General features: G+C 37.8%; 1 protein-coding gene across 23 annotated transcripts in view; it reads left to right on the plus strand.

The window, feature by feature from the left end:
• The window catches only part of PPT1 (polyprenyltransferase 1), a 57,136-nt gene that overhangs the window by 24,297 nt on the left and 15,631 nt on the right, over positions 1-17,208 (plus strand). For 10 of the 23 annotated variants that reach the window (XR_016107776.1, XR_016107777.1, XR_016107775.1 and 7 more), the window contains exon 8: positions 12,165-12,236. Coding sequence is in view for 9 of the 23 variants with exons in the window: in XM_088972353.1 (XP_088828479.1) it covers positions 12,165-12,234 (70 nt within the window). In the remaining 14 variants the exon portion in view is untranslated. Of the gene's footprint in view, positions 1-977; positions 1,184-6,990; positions 7,325-9,556; positions 9,637-12,164; positions 12,237-17,208 lie in introns of those variants that run through there. The other 13 variants (XR_016107774.1, XR_016107780.1, XR_016107770.1 and 10 more) reach the window with 8 other exon arrangements.

A 17,208-nucleotide genomic window follows, 5' to 3' on the forward strand; every position in this document is an offset into this window, starting at 1 on the left:
ATTTGTTGGTAGAAGGGATTCTAAGGTAGTAGTGGGCTGGATGAATACCTAGATACAGCTTGCTGGGACTATAGGGACCTGTTAAAAAAAGTTGAATGGATGACAAGAAATATGACTGTCAGATTTCAGTGGGTCAGCAGATCAGCAAATGCAATGGCTAATTCTCTGGCCAAGCAAAAGGGTGTCAAGGGGAGATCTGTTTTGGGCTACTTTGTAATTTGTGTTTCAGGCTTGGGCCTGTTTAGTGTATATGATTCAGTCCTTGGGGGAGGTAATGTCTTGTGCCTCTTCCTAGGCTGGCTGATTGTATTTTCTTATTTGAATTAATAAAACTTCTCTCATCTATAAAAAAAAAGCAGTCTAACATAGTATCAATTATCAAATTCAAACTATCAATGATTCAAATAATGAAATACTCATATTATTCAAATATAAAAAGATGTTAAAGCAATGTCATTGTCACCAATGTGCTTATAAATTACAAAGAATTTAAATATCATGAATAAGATAAGATACAAAAATACAAATATAAAAGAAGTTAAAAAGATGGTTACCTCTCTAAGTCTACAATATCCATGGCTCACACATGAGTTATGTCATATACTCATTAAAATTAATCATTTACAATGAACAAGCAAATGAGGATTGACAAAGTATTTAATATCATAATTTCGTAAATAATTGTTACCAGATTATAGGTTGTAATTATAGGCTGTAAATATGTAGTATTAGCCCAATTAGGAATAGCTTGATTATAGGAATTATTCTTTCTTTGATTTTCTTCCTATTTTAGTATCTACAAGGCTGTATGATTTTCTTCCTTTTTAGTATCTACAAGGCTGTATATATATGTACTATTTTCTCAATTGAAAGATATCAATTTCTTCCAATTCTTGTTCTATCACATGGTATCAGAGCTGGAGACACCAATTCCAGTCTGAAATTAATTTATGGTTTTCTTCCCTTTGCTGCCCAAGTGAGCAGCTTTGAATTCTGTACGTTGCCCAAGTGAGCAGCATCTGCGATCTCTAGGTCACCCATTCCAAGTGACATCTGCATCTCACCGCCCCTACCAGTGGAAGCGGAATCCCCAGATTGGCCTACCCACCTTCACCGGTCTCTTTTCTGACGATCGCCTCAGCCTCGGTGTTACTCCTGTGGTGTTTGTTTGCCCATCAGGAAAGTCTTTCTTCTCTGTTCTTCTTATACAGTTGATATTTCGGTGCTGCTAGTTGTGATTTCTTGCTGTTTGGGTGTTGCATCTGTTGCCGATTCTGTTTAAGTGTGTTTTATTGGCTTTGCTGGTTTTTAAAAGTTTATTTTCTTGTGTTTATGATGGCGGTTGAACAAAAGAACTTGGCTATGCCTAGTGTTATCCCCATTCTGTCTAAAATCACTGAACAAAAACTAAACGGAACTAATTATTTAGACTGGAGTAAGACTGTTCGTTTGTATTTACGGAATATCTCTAAGGACAACCATCTGACTAAGGACCCTCCTACTGATGAGACTCGCACTGAATGGCTAAGGGTTGACGCTCAATTGTTTTTGCAAATCTGTAATTCTATTGAGAATGAGTATGTCGGTCATGTCTCTCACTATGAGTTTGTAAAAGAACTAATGGAATATTTGGCTTTTCTGTTCTCTGGTAAAGAAAATATTTCCCGTATTTTTTATGTTTGCAAAACATTCTATCGGGCTGAACAACAGGATCAGTCTCTTCAGACCTATTTCATGATTTTCAAATGCACTTATGAAGAATTGAACGCTTTGTTACCTTTCAGTACTGATATCAAAGTTCAGCAGACTCAACGTGAACTGATGGCTATTATGAGTTTTCTGGCTGGCCTTAATCCTCAATTTGATGGTCCTAAGTCACAAATTCTGTCTAATCCTGAGATTACCTCTTTAAAAGAGGTCTTTATTAGGGTCCTTTGTACAGATACTAGTTCCCATACCTCACCTGTACAACAATCTAATGCACTTGTTAGTCAGAATAGTGGATCAACTAGCCGGTCTCGTTCTCAGAGTAGTAGCAGAGGTGGCAGTAATAGTGGTCGGAATGCTGGAACTCAGGCCACAGGGGGAGTAGTTTGCTACTATTGTCATGAACCAGGTTACACTAAAAGGACTTGCCAGAAATTGCTAAAGAAAAACCAGAAGTCTTTTGGGTCTCAGTCAGCTCACGTTGTAACTACGAGTGGTGTTCCTCATCCATCGTCAGATCAGACCATTACAATTTCTTCAGATGAGTATGCGAAATTTACCCAATATCAAGAGGCATCAAAGAACTCCTCTCAGTCCATCACTGCCCTTGCTGAGTCAGGTAAAACCAATACATGTCTTGTTTCTTCTTCCTCTCAGTGGGTCATTGATTCTGGTGCAACATATCATATGACAGGTAATCCTAGTCTCTTTTTCACTTTCCAATCACACACTTTTCCTTCTTCAGTCACCTTAGCAGATGGTTCTATTTCTTCTGTCATTGGTTCTGGCACTATCAATCCCACACCAACACTTTCGTTGTCATCCATATTGAGTTTACCAAAATTTTCTTTTAATTTGGTATCTGTTAGAACTCACTCGTACTCTTAACTGTTGTATCTCATTCTTTCCTGATCATTGTCTGTTTTAGGATCTTATGACGAAGAGGATTATTGGTAAAGGACGAGAATCAGGAGGTCTGTACATTTTGGATACCCAGGAACCCCAGACCATTGCCCGTTCTAGTACTTTATCTCCTTTTGAAGCTCATTGTCGGTTGGGGCATCCATCTTTACCTTTGTTAAAGAAGTTATGTCCTCAGTTTCATGATGTATCTTCTTTAGATTGTGAGTCTTGTCAGCTTGCAAAACACCATCGTCTATCGTCTGTTTCTCGAGTTAATAAAATGGCTAGTCATGCTTTTGAGTTAGTACATTCAGATGTTTAGGGACCTTGTCTCATTATGTATAAGACTGGATTTCAATATTTTGTTACCTTTGTAGATGATTTTTCTCGTATGACTTGGCTTTATTTAATGAAATCTCATTCTGAGTTGCTTTCACATTTTAAAACCTTTTGTGCTGAAATAAAAACCCAGTTTGATGTGTCTGTACAAACATTGCGAAGTGATAATGCTAAAGAATATTTCTTTGATTCCTTTCAGACTTACATGGCTCAGAATGGAATTCTCCATTAATCATCTTGTGTTGATACTCCATCTCAAAATGGAGTGGCTGAGAGAAAAAATAGACATCTTCTTGAAACTGCCAGGGCTCTTTTATTTCAAACGCATGTTCCTAAACAGTTTTGGGCTGATGTTTCTACAACATGATTTTTGATTAATCGCATGCCCTCCACTGTTCTAAATGATCAAATTCCTTATAAGATTATGTTTCCTAATAAATCAGTGTTTCCTGTTGAACCTTGTATCTTTGGATGTTCTTGTTTTGTTCGTGATGTTCGTCCGCATGTTTCCAAATTGGACCCCAAGTCATTAAAATGTGTCTTCCTAGGATACTCTCGTCTCCAAAAAGGGTATAGGTGTTTTTCTCCTCTCTTGAACATGTATCTTGTGTCAGCTGATGTTACATTCCATGAACATCTTCCTTTCTTTACCGCTCCATCTACACCTGTGTATCTACAAGAGGATGATGATCTACTAGTGTATCATGTCACCGGTCCAGGCGCTAGTGTTGCTCCAATACCCCCACCACCACCTTCTCAACCAAAACCACCTATTAGTCTATTCTCGACGACCTAATCCTCCTGTGACAAGTTCGGCACCGGTCTCTTCTTCGTCATCGGATCCAATGCCCAGTGATATTGATCTACCTATTGCTCTTCGATAAGGTAAACGCCAGTGTGCTTATCCAATTTTCTCTTATGTTATCTATGATCGTTTGTCCTCTACTTGTTCGTTTGTTGCCTCTCTTGATTTTGTAGGGATTCCCAAATCTGTTCACCAGGCCTTATCCCATCCTGGGTGGCTGATGCCATGCTTGAGGAAATGAATGCCTTGACTAAGAATGGTACTTGGGATCTGGTCGATTTACCTGTTGGTAAGAAAGCGGTTGGATGCAAGTGGGTCTTTGCAGTCAAATTTAATTTTGATGGATCAGTGGCTCGCCTAAAGGCTCGTCTGGTGGGCAAAGGCTATGCACAGACATATGGGGTGGACTATTCTAATACTTTCTCCCCTGTGGCAAAATTGACTTCAGTTCGATTATTTATTTCTTTGGCATCTACATATGATTGGCCACTTTACCAGCTTGATATTAAAAATGCTTTCCTGCATGGAGTTCTTCAGGAAGAGGTTTATATGGAACAACCACTTGAGTTTGTTGCTCAGGGGGAGTCTAGGAAAGTTTGTCGTCTTTGAAAATCGCTGTATGGATTAAAACAGAGTCCTCGAGCTTGGTTTGGAAAATTCAGTCAGGCAGTAGAGAGGTTTGGGATGAGGAAGAGCAAATCTGACCATACTGCTTTCTATAAGCAGTCCACATTTGGCATCATTCTACTTGTTGTATATGTAGATGATATTGTTATCACTGGGAGTGACACGAAGGGAATCTCATCCTTGAAATCCTTCTTGCAGAGCCAGTTCAATACTAAAGATTTGGGGCACCTAAAATACTTCTTGGGGTTTGAGGTGGCAAGGAGTAAAAGAGGCATTTTCTTGTCTCAGAGGAAGTATGTTTTGAAACCTATTAACAGAAACCGGGAAACTGGGAGTCAAACCATGCAGTACTCCAATGCTTCATAACCAACAATTCACAAAGGATGGAGATGCTTTTGATGATCTTGAACGATATAGAAGATTAGTTGGAAAGTTGAACTATCTCACAGTGACTCGTTCTGACATTACTTACTCAGTTAGTATTGTAAGTCAATTTATGTCCTCTCCTACAGTGCATCATTGGGCAGCCTTAGAACAAATCTTGTGTTACTTGAAAGGAGCTCCTGGACGGGGGGTACTGTATCGGAATCATGGTCACAGTAATATTTAGTGTTTTTCTGATGCGGACCGGGCAAGTTCCAAGATTGATCGAAGGTCCACTACTGGCTATTGTGTTTTTGTTGGTGGTAATCTGGTTTCGTGGAAGAGTAAGAAGCAAAATGTGGTGTCGCGATCTAGTGCAGAATTTGAGTATAGAGCAATGGCACAAGCTTTGTGTGAGGTTATGTGGGTTTCTCAACTCTTAACTGATGTCGGTCTTAAAGTCTCAGTTCCAGCGAAGCTATGGTGCGATAATCAAGCTGCGATTCATGTTGCTTCGAATCCAGTTTTTCATGAACGAAATAAACATATTGAGATAGATTGTCATTTCGTTCGTGAGAAAATTCAACAAAACTTGATCTGTACAGCATATATGAAGACTGGAGAGCAGTTAGGAGATATCTTTACAAAAGCTCTTAATGGAGCTCGGGTTTCTTATATTTGTAACAAGCTGGGCATGATTGACATCTATGCTCCATCTTGAGGGGGAGTGTTATGAGATTATAGGTTGTAATTATAGGCTGTAAATATGTAGTATTAGCCCAATTAGGAATAGCTTGATTATAGGAATTATTCTTTCTTTGATTTTCTTCCTATTTTAGTATCTACAAGGCTGTATGATTTTCTTCCTTTTTAGTATCTGCAAGGCTGTATGATTTTCTTCCTTTTTTAGCATCTACAAGGCTGTATATATATGTACTATTTTCTCAATTGAAAGATATCAATTTCTTCCAATTCTTGTTCTATCACAATAATGAACAAGAATACAAACATAAAAGAAGTTATTAAAAGAAAATTTACCTCTCGAAGTCCAAGTCTCCACTCTCCATGGTGTTAAAGTTAAACAATTAAGCTTCAATAGTCAATACCACTTATGACTTAACGACTTATCACAATCATTAAATCTGAAATCACTACATCTAATATCTAGTAAGTGGTAATCAGTAAATTCACACATGACACAAATTGACATTCACATCATTGATGATTGATCAAGATTCAAGATCAATAGTCAATATTAATAAAAAACAAGTATGGCGTGACGTGATTGGCATCAAAATAAACAAAAAAAAAAACACAAGTCAGTCTTAAACAAAACAAACAAAAGAAGAGTAGATCTTCATCCTTCAAGCTTTTAAAACAAACTGGCTGAAATAAATTACTCTCCAAGTGTCTCCCATTCAGTCTTCATTTCCATAATATTCTTCCTCATCATCTTTTTCATTTGGAAGTTCAACTTCATCATCCTCATCAGAATTATAGTCTCCTAACCCCTCTTCTGATTCTTCTTCATCAAATTCTTCATCTTCCAAACGAAGTTGAGAACTTGAACCCCCTCTAGACCTTCTTGCATTGGCTGATGTTGTTGCTCTTGCATGAGAAGTTGAAGGTACACCTAAACCTCTAATTCTTGTGCTCCTTATTGGCTCTTCGACTCTTGAAGCAAAAGCCACATATCCCCATGTTAAAGAATCATCATTGATTACCAAATCATTTTCTTCTCCACTATCTTCACGTGTCATCTCCCCTAATAACCATTCATTACTTTCATCTATATCTTTCAAAGATATAGGGTCAGTGACACTATGTGAATCAACGTTCTCTTTAAGCAATTGGTTAAACTTAATGAAGACTAAGTCATTCAAGCGCTTTTGATCCAACCGATTTCTTTTTTGGGTATGGATTTGCATAAATTCATAAAACATAAGATTGATTAATAAAATTAGAAGTTTAAAACTAAAAGTATCAAAATAATGGATTGTAAAATATAAAAATATAATGTTAAAATCTTAAGTGAAGTTTTAATTACATGCTCAAATACACTCTAATTTCTCTCACATCTAGATGCAATGCATGTCAAACTAAGAACTTTAATTGCAATCTTTTGTAAATTTGGAGCTGAAACACCATATGAAACCCACCAATCAGCTGTAAAAACTTAAATTATAACAAAATATTAATTAAAATTTTATTTACATACATAAAAAATACTGAAATATCTTTGGCAGGAGATTAACTTGATGGAGACTGTTGTGTGGGGGTGTACTAAAGATGCCTAGACTCATAGGAGGTTAGTGGATGAGAAATTGGGTCTTCGAATTCAGGTTACAGAAGTGACCTTATCTCAAGCCTATGCCATGGTTAGCAGTTAGGAGAGTCAGAGACAAGTGCAGGTTACAGAAGTCTCAACGGGTCACTTTGCCAATGCTGGGATGAAGCCAAGGGTCATTACTGAGAAGAAAGATGTATGTGAATGTTGCAAGAAACCTAAGCACACGAAGGATACCTGCTGGAAGCTACATCTAGAGTTTATACCTCCTAGATTCAAGAACAACAATAATGGTAAGAAGAGTGGCAATGCCAATGTAGATAGTTCTTTGCTATGGTTTTGAGCCTTAAATGTGCAATTGTATTTCTTCTAGAGATTTCTTGAAGGTTTATTAACTAATTCTATGTTTCTAGAAAACTTGGAAAACTTTCCTGATTTTTTAGATTTTCCAAATATATTAGCAAAATTAGCGAAATATCTCCAAAATTTCTCCAATTCTACATGGTGAAATGTTCACCGATATTGAAACTATGAACCATGCCTGTGACTTGCGAGTATGGGGTGGTTAACTTTGGTTGAAATTATGAACCATACAGAAGCTTACATCAGCTTACAATCCCCCCGCCCCAAATCTACCAAGCCCCAATACATTTGGATTCTAACAGCCCTTGTTTTGCAAGTATGTGCAGGCATGTCTGCTGAGCTGTTTGCTGATCTCGACACCCAATTGATACTGGCATGTATCTCTTTTAGGAGCCCCTAGTTTCCCTTAGCATGTTCCTATACTGTGATGGACCCTCCAAATTATTCTGTGGCCAACTGATAACTTCTTGAGTCTCCCTTAATGATAGTATCTCTGTAATTCAGGGATGTTGCCCTTAATCCCATCTGTACTGCTGTTAGCTGTGCTCTTATTGAAACTTCTACTCCTATTGGTCCTAAGAACATTTCTAAGACATGACCAGCCTCATTACAAAATACACCTTCAATCCCCAAGCTTCTAGGACTCCCTAGGCTGCACCCATCAAAGTTCAGCTTGATGCACAAAGGAGGATAGGGGCATCAAACTGCGGATGGTTTCCAAATTTCCAAAGAGGAATCAGCCACCACTTTCAAATATATGCCAATATCATCAATAGAAAATGGGAAAACATGTCTAGTGTCCTCAATAGAGGTGTTAGTTTTACAAAGTTGTGACATTGATTGTTTCTTCAGTTGATTTTTGTGTATGTCATTAGTTTTATGTCAAGCTGTATGTGTGGTGTTGACTCGATGTCCTTTATGGACTGCACCTTCATTTTATTTTGATTAATGAAATTCATGTTTACTTATCAAAAATAAAAAATAAAAAGACATCTATAGTCCTCACCCAATGTGCAACCTTTATAGTGATTTTGTCAATGATTTCCTCGACACTTTTTTGCTCTCCCTTAACAGTCTTGAATTCCTCTCCTCACCCAATGTGCACCTTCATTTTATAGAATTGCTTCTCTAGTGCATCTCTAAAGAATTTTACCTTTCTTCCTTGGAGAAGTGGAGGCTCAAAAATAGTTTTCAAGTCATCAGGAGCAGACCACCTGCATCCAAATAAAGCAAAGAAGTGTTTCTAGATAGATGTCACATAGATGCAGGAGATTAGCAGGTGGAAAGTGCTTCTACAGATAGTTTTACCCACCAGGAAAACATGAGAGAGACACTACAATGGTCTCCTTTCTAGAATCTTGCAATAATGGATTTTGTTGTGAAAGACCTCCCAACGGAAAGTGCTTATCCTGGGTGGAATGGACCCATCCAAATTGCTTTCACAGGACAAGTCAGGTTATTGGAAAATTTCACTTCTTGGCAGGTTGGCAATGGTTGTAGTATTAAGTTTTGAGAGGATGATTGGGTAAGAGTGGGGAAACTTTGTAAGATTGTACAGATTTCCTGAGAATAATATCAGAATTTCTCAATGTTATGAGATGAGGCAAGGGGCTGTGCTGTGGTTTCCTACTTTCAGAAGAGTTCTATTAGATTGGGAGTTGGAGGACTGTTTGTTGCTGCTGTCCAAACTTCAAGTGGTGGGGATCCATCCAAAGAGGTCAGATTTAAGATGGTGGAAGGAATCTAGAGATGACAGGTTGTTGGTGAAATCCTCATATAAAGCACTGACAAGAAACCAGGTTAAAAGAACTTCAATAAAGGGTGTTTTTTTTGGGGGGTGGGGTGGGTTGGGGGGGTGTAAAGGGGTAATCCAAGTCCTCCAAGAGTTGAAGCTTTTGCTTGGCTGGTTGCTATGGATGATATACTAAAGATCATCGAATGAAGTAAAGGTATTCAGATGGATAGCAGGTATGTGCTTTGTGAAACTGATGTGGAGGATATACGTCACTTGTGTTTTGGATGCTGTTATCATCATCATTATTATCATCCATGCCTTATCCCAGCTATATGGGGTTGGCTACATGAATCCTGTTTCGCCAATCCATTCTATTTAAAGCCATATCCACTGTTATAGAAAATTTATTTGTGGTTTCTTTTTTCAGCTTTTTAATGTGGAGCTGTAGGCCCTCGATCTCCTGATGACATTTTTGCTCTTTGGCCGGTGCTTCATGGTAATCAAAAGGTAAAGATTGTATGGAGCTGTTTACCTTTGGTAGTCTGCTAGGAGATATGGAAAAAAGGAATAGAAGAATCTTTGATGGAAAATCAAGAAGTAAAGAAAATCAATGTTTGGGAACCAGTTCCAATTTGTTAGATTGGATTTTGATTTTGATTTTACCAGAGTTTAAGGGCGTCTCTTTGATATATTAATGAAATCATTTTGCTCATTAAAAAGGGTGTCTCTAAGGATTCTTTTGGGTTGGATTTTAGGTCTACTTAACAGTTGGAAAATGTTGGGGTCACTTGTTAAGATTTTTGTTATCTTTTTTCCTTTTTCTTGTATTGGGTTATGCCTTACCACCTTGTTTTCTTGTATTCTCTCTTTTATTTTATTGAAGTTTTCTTTTTTTTGTTTACTATCAAAAATAAAAGATCCATGGTGTTTTAACTGCAGATCTGATGGTTAGAGACAGTGTCACATTAATAGATCTGTGGAATAAGGAATTGGTACATAGTAGTTTCCGAGTGTTTGTACCCTCAAGAATGTACATGTAGGATGGAATGTTTACTCATTGCATGAGAATATTGACTTCTAAACCAAGAGGAAACAAAATATTTTCTACAATCTTCTAAAGTTCTCCTATGATTTCCAAATGCAAATGCAATCTCTATACAATGACCAAACAAAACAATTAGGAAGCTACTCCATATAATATCATGGAGGTTAAATGCAAGAAACCTTTGTGGGACCTGTATACAGACTCTTGGTGGTTCAATATGTGGCCAAAGCCTGAAGTATTGGGTTCATTTAACATGGGCATGATAACTGACCCATCATGGAACTTATTCAAAGGGCTATAAGAGTTGTATGGACCTAGACAATAATATGATTTTGGCTCTGCTTTTTTATAACCTTTAGGGGTGAATTTCCCGGTGAGAGAAATCTGGTGCAAACCAATCCCTCCTAAAGTGCAGGCTCTTTGTTGGGAAATGTTCCTTGGAAAGATTAACACTTGTGACATGCTACGAAAAAGAAGGCCAATCAATTGCCTTTCTCCTCCTTTGTAAGGCTAGTGGTGAGACCCTCCCTCATTTACTAATCTCCTGTTCTTTTGTGACTTGTATTTTTTATTGTTTTTGTTCTCTCTTTGGTTGCAAATGGGTTACCCCATAGGATATGGTTAGTTTATTCAAATCCAATTTCTTCAGGCAACATAAGAAAAGGGGAAGATGTTTGTGGAAAATAACAGGAGCAGCCCTAGTATGGACTATTTGGGAAGAAAGATATTAAAGGATTGAAACTATAAAGGTCAGATTTGCACATTGGGCAAAAACAATGGAACTCTTCATAGATGTCTCTACAAATGACTTAATATGGAAATGGGCTGGAGTGATAGTGTGGTACAAACAGATACACACAAAGAAGTGAGACTGGAATGGCAACCTCCAGAGCCAAATAAACTGAAACTAAAATTTGATGGCAGCTCTTTTGGCAATCCAGGGAGGTATAGGGGGAGTTTTTAGAAACCATCAAGGAGTAGTAGTGGCCTTATTCTCGATGCCAATTGGATTTGGAGATTCGGTAAAGGCTGAGATAATGGCTCTCTTACAAGGATTAAAACTAGCAGTACAACAAAATGTTTTAAAAACCGACCTGGAACCAGAACCGCTTTGGCCACCGGTTTCCGAGATGACAGTTTGACTATCCAGTTTGAACAGATAGACCGTTCCAATTAAAAAAATAATAATTAAAATAAAAATGTCCAAAACCATTGTCTGGGTCGAATGGGTCGATGGTTCGACCACCTGAGTCAGCGGGTCGCTGACCAAGTCAACGGTTTTTGGCCAAGGAACGGGTTAAAGGTGAAATGGAACCAGTTGCCTGGACGGTTTCCAGGCCAAACGGTTCAACTGTCTGGGTCAATGACGGTCCGAAAACCATGGTACAACTAGGTGTTAGAGAGCTAGAAGTAGAGGGAGACTCTGTTGGTTATTTCTTGGGTGACGCAAGTCAACTCAGCCCCTTAGAAATATGAATTTGCTTTTAGGGAAATTGACTTTCTTGCAAAAAGTTGTTACTCTAATTTTGTCTGGGTAAAAAGGACAACAAATAGGTTGGCAAATGTCCTAGCAAAACAGGGAGCTGATAGGTCCACATTATTTTCGGCAATGTTGTAATCTGTAATAGCAAAAAAGGGGGGATGACCAACCAAAACAGTGTGGACAAGTTGTATTTCTGATGAGTTTTTTGGGCTACTGTGTAGCTAAAACCTTGTATTTATCTCAGACATCAACTAATGAATTTATTTTGCTGATCCAAAAAAAAGATCAATATATTTCTCCCCATTCAGCTAGGAACCTTTATTTCAATTGGTAACTGAAACTTCTTTATTGACACACATCCTGATTACTGTGAGTCATGCTACCATCCCGTGCACGTTTTTTCTTTTTTTAGTTGACATTGGTATATCATACCCTCTAGGAATTATCCCCCAGTTTCAGTTAGGAACATTTTTAACATCTATCTTCCAATTCTTTTTTTGGTGACAGGTTTGTGTCCAACAAGTGGTTTGGAGCTATCATCTTTACTGGGATCTTGTTTGGAAAGATGACGTCATGACGGTATAGATGTTTTATTTTCAAAAATACATCTTAGAATCTTGCAATGCCATTTCGTTTTGTGCAACAATCACTTTCATCTTAAGGTTCATGATGAACAATTGTTCTCAATATAATCAGTGGTGGTGGTTATTAGATTCTTTAGTTAAGCCATTTCTTTTCATGATCAGATTGGAATTGAAATCTTTGTTTGGGCTAGAGCTAGGGGAGAGACTAAAAATCAAGCTTTTCAGTAAAGAATTTTTTTTTTTATTTATGAATGAACAGAAAATTTTATTAATCTATAAGATAAGACTTTACAAGCATCCCTTTGAGAGGCACGAGATGCTACCTCTCTACAAAAGACATAAAAATTACAACTGAGCCCAAAACAAAATATCCTTATTCACCTCTTGCTTAGCCAATGCATCTGACATTCCATTTGCAGATCTCCTCACCCATTGTATCCTGATATTCATGTTTCAATGAGCCACTTAAGCTTCTTCGTTTCATTCCTGTAGCACCAGATTATAGAGTTGGGGTCCTTTAGCCACCCCACCACCACTTTTGAATCCCCTTCTATCACCACATTTACTAGCTATAACTCATTCACAATCTGCACTCCTTGTACTGCTGCAAGCAACTCTGCTTTGAGAGAGTCACCCAAACCCACGGGGCCTGAGGATAAAGCTACAATTTTACCTTCTGAATCTCTCAAAACCCCTCCTATACCAGAGAGGCCTGGATTACCTTGACTGCTCCCGTCAAAGTTCAGTTTCACAAAACCTTCCATAGTAGGTATCTAATGCATCTCCACACTTTCCTTTCTAGAGGAGCCTTTGGAAATTGCTTCGCAGTTCCTCCAAACATCATCAAAGGAGAATTTGGAGAACAATTCCAAAGTCTTTATCCAGTGGATAACCCTGACCATTACACAATCCCTAGCAACTTCTTTGCTCCTCTCTTTTTCTAAGAATATTCTAGCATTCCTCTCTTCCCAAATTGTCCTCACCAAGGCTGCTTTAACACATTTCCACATTATTCTTCCCTTTTTTGGTAGCGTAATCATGGAAGGGTCGAATAGTTTGTTAGCCTTTGATGATGAAGTCCACCTGCACCCAAACAAAGAAAAAAACCAAAGCCAAATCTCTGCAACAAAAGGACAAGAGATTAGTAAGTGATAGCAACTCTATATTGGATTTACACAAGATAAACCAGTTAGGAGAGAGACAAGAATTAGGCCTTCTCTTTTGTAGCATATCCAAAGTATTAATCTTCTTTCCATGCACTACTTTCCAACACAAGGCTCTTACTTTAGGTGGAATGGGTCTACATCAAAACTCTTTTTAGGGAAAGGAAGGACCCGACAGAATGCAAAGAGTCTTGAACAAAGAGGCATAGGAGAACAAACTGTTAGGAGGGGGGGCAAATACGCTTACCGGACTTCTCAGGGTCCAAACTAACATTTTAAAAGAGTTGTAACATATCCGAGCTAGCTAAGATTTCACTATCTCTTAGACCCTTATAGAAGCCAAAAACCCAATTGAGGCCCACAAGGAGTACTAGAGGAACAATAAAGTTCAACACATGCATATTTATACAAGGAAACCGAATATAAAGTAGAAAAAGATCCTTCAATAGACAAGAGCCAATCTATATATCCTCCCAAAATTTAATAGAGGTTCTAGAGTTAACATCATACCTGACAGTCCGATATAAAAGAGGTGCGGATGGCTTTCCACGCAGAGGTCAATGTAGCCCTGTTAGATACTCCTGCATCCCAACTGTTTCCCAACCTCCCATGTATGCTAGCTATTACTTCATGCCAATCTATCCCTTTCCTTTGGCCACCTCCAAATCCATTTCCCTAACAAAGCCATTTTTTTTTATCTATATTTCCAATACCTGACCCACCCTCTTGAAAACTTTTACACACAACCTCCCATTTAACTAAATGGTCTTTCTTTCCTTCACTCGGCTCCCAAAGGAAATCTTTCATGTCTTTTTCAATTTTTTTTTGCTTCCTTTTGGGGAATCCTAAAGACTGACAAAAAATAAATTGGTAGGTTGGCAAGAGTAGATTTGATCAAAGTTATTCTTTTGCCTAATGACACAATTTCTCTTCCAGGCTGCCAGCTTCTTTGCATACCTCTCGACAATTGGAATCTAGAATTTGCTTTCTCTAGGGTTTGCTCCTAAAGGAAGGACAAGGTAGGTCATGGGCCAACTCGCTGTGGAACACTCTAAGGTGTAGGTAATAGAGTTTAGTTCCCCTTCCTCCAAGTTGATCTCCACTACACAACTCTTCTCAATGTCGATTTTAGGTTAGAAACTAGCTCAAACTTCCTCACTACCTTCTTTAGGTTCCTCACCCAGTGATTACAAGGTAGGTCAAGGGCCAACTAGCTGTGGAACACTCCAAGGTGTAGGTTCCTCAACCCAGGCATGTGCCTTTTTAAAATTTTGCACTTTTTGCTTTTTTTTTTTGAGTCTAGCGGCTGGGCCTGGGGCGGATCAGATCCTAACATAGACTTGTTCGGGCTTACCTCGAGGTGCGTGGTACAAATGCAACTCATAGAATCAAGAATCCAATATGTTTTACATCACATTAGCTACTTGAAGCAATGCAATTAAGGAAAAAAAGAGATTGTAGGTTTTACATGTTCGAAAATGCTTTATATGTTTGATTTTATTTTTAAATTTTCATTTGAATACACTTTACATTTTATGTTTATGAATTTTAATTTTAGATAATAGGTTTTTTAAAACATTTACTTTAAAATTTAAGTTTATATTTTTTATTAACTTTATTTTTAATATTTTTTGAAATTTTTGCATTTTAAAAATTTTTTTTGGCAATTTTGTGAATTTTTTGACTTTTTTTTTATTTTTTATCTTTTTTTTTTAAACTTTTTGCCTTGCGCGCACGCCTCGCCTTGCGCCTCAGGCGCAAATTGGCCCTTGTGCGTTTTTTGCACCTTGTGCTTTTAAAACACTGTCCTCACCACATCTTGCCCTCTCCCATCACAGAATATTATGATATCATCTGCAAATTAAAAATGTGTCATTGAAACCATATTTCTTCCGATCTTCCTTTTATTTTGTTCTCCCTATCAGCCTTCAAGATCATTCTACAAAACATGTTAGCTACTATGATGAAAAGAAAAGGTGAAAGAGGATCACCTTGCCTTAAACCCTAACAAGTTGGGAAGAAGTCTCTCACAACCCCATTGATTAGGATAATAGTGACATGAATTAATACAACCCAAAATCAACTTACACCATCTCTCCCCAAACCCACAACTTTTCAGTACCTCAACAAGGAATGTCTAGTCTACCAGATCATAGGCTTTTTCTTGAAGGATTAAAAGGAAATTTCATTAAAATTGAAAAAAGCAATACATCTTAGAAAAATGGTTGTCTAGTTGACAAACCAATTATTGAACAAAATTACATTGTAAAAGACTCAAAATTCTCTATCAGATCTAACTTGTTCACTTGGTCAAACTTTAGAAGACTGAGAACTCAGGCTGCAATCGAGTTGCTCATCCCTACTAACAAGTATTCGACATTCTTTGCCTTGTCGTCAAAGATCCTTCTATTTCTCTCTTTCCAAATGAACCAACATAACAGACAAAAGGAATACAACTCCATAGAATTTGGGGCTTTCTTGCTTCCGTTGATTTTTGGCCATTTAGAAAATAACTCAGCTCAGTGATTTAAAAGGCGTGCCTAGGCGCACAGGTGAGGTGCATTTCAAGGTAGGCACCCCTACCAGGTCCTAGGTGCAACCCTTTCAAAAGGTGCACGCCTGGTGCGTCTTGCGCCTCAACCCAGGTGTGTTCCTTTTGAATCTTTGACACTTTTTTGCTTTTTTTTTGTGTCTAACGGTTGGGTCAGGGGCTCCGCCCCGCACCCCCTATTTGGTAATGTTGTTCATTCATTCATCCTAATAAAATGTCTTCTTAAAAAGCAATTAAAACTATAAAATCATTATTTTTTGTGTGAGAACTAAGAATTTAAGACCTAACATGGACTTGTATGGGCTTGCCTCGAGGGGCGTGGTACAAAGGTGGCTCGTAGAATTAGGAATTTAATATGTTTTACATCACATTAGCTACTTGAAGTAATGCAATTAACAAAAAAAGAGATTGTGGGTTTTATATGCTTGAAAATGTTTTATATATTTGAATTTATTTTTAAATTCTCATTTAAATATGCTTTACATGTTATATTTGTGTATTTTAATATTAGATAATAGATTTTTTAAAATACTTATTTTAAAATTAAAGTTTATGTTTTATTAATATTATGTTTAATAGTTTTTTACTTTTTTGCAATTTTTTTTTAATTTTGTTGCATTTTTTTGGATTTTTTTTTTATTTTTTAGCCTTTTTTTTGTGCCTTGCTTAAAAAGGCGCATGCCTCGCCTTGCGCCTTGTGCCTCAGGCGCAAATTGACCCTTGCGCCTTTTTTGCGCCTTGCGACTGACTCAGCTGGAACCAAAGGGTGAAATACTTTCTCTCCTAATAGAAAGGAGAAAAACTTCCACATGAAGTTTGCTAAGGTGTTGTCCTTTAGAATTAGGAAGGCGCTCTCAGCAATCATAGCAAATAATCAAGGAGCTTTTGTGAAGGGGAGGCAAATAACGGATTAGATACTTGTAGCAAATGAGAGTCTAGAGTAGCAAATGAGAGTTTAGAGGACTTTAAGAGATCCAAGAGAAGAGGGGTGGTCTGTAAATTAGATCTGGAAAAGGCTTATGACATGGTTGATTGGTCCTTCCTACTGGAGGTGATGATTAACTTTGGGTTTGGAGACATTTGGTGCAAATGGGTGATGGGCTGCATTAGGGATTGCCATTATTCCATTTTGGTGAATGAGACAGTGGTGGACTATTTCCCAACTTTGAGAGGGATCAGACAAGGAGACCCCATATCCCCTTTTTTGTTTACATTGGTTGCAGAAGTGTTGGGGAGACTAATTTCCAAAGTAG

This window comes from Nelumbo lutea, chromosome 2, assembly GCF_056320005.1.
Source record: "Nelumbo lutea isolate HS-2025 chromosome 2, American lotus-T2T, whole genome shotgun sequence".
NCBI lineage: Eukaryota > Viridiplantae > Streptophyta > Magnoliopsida > Proteales > Nelumbonaceae > Nelumbo > Nelumbo lutea.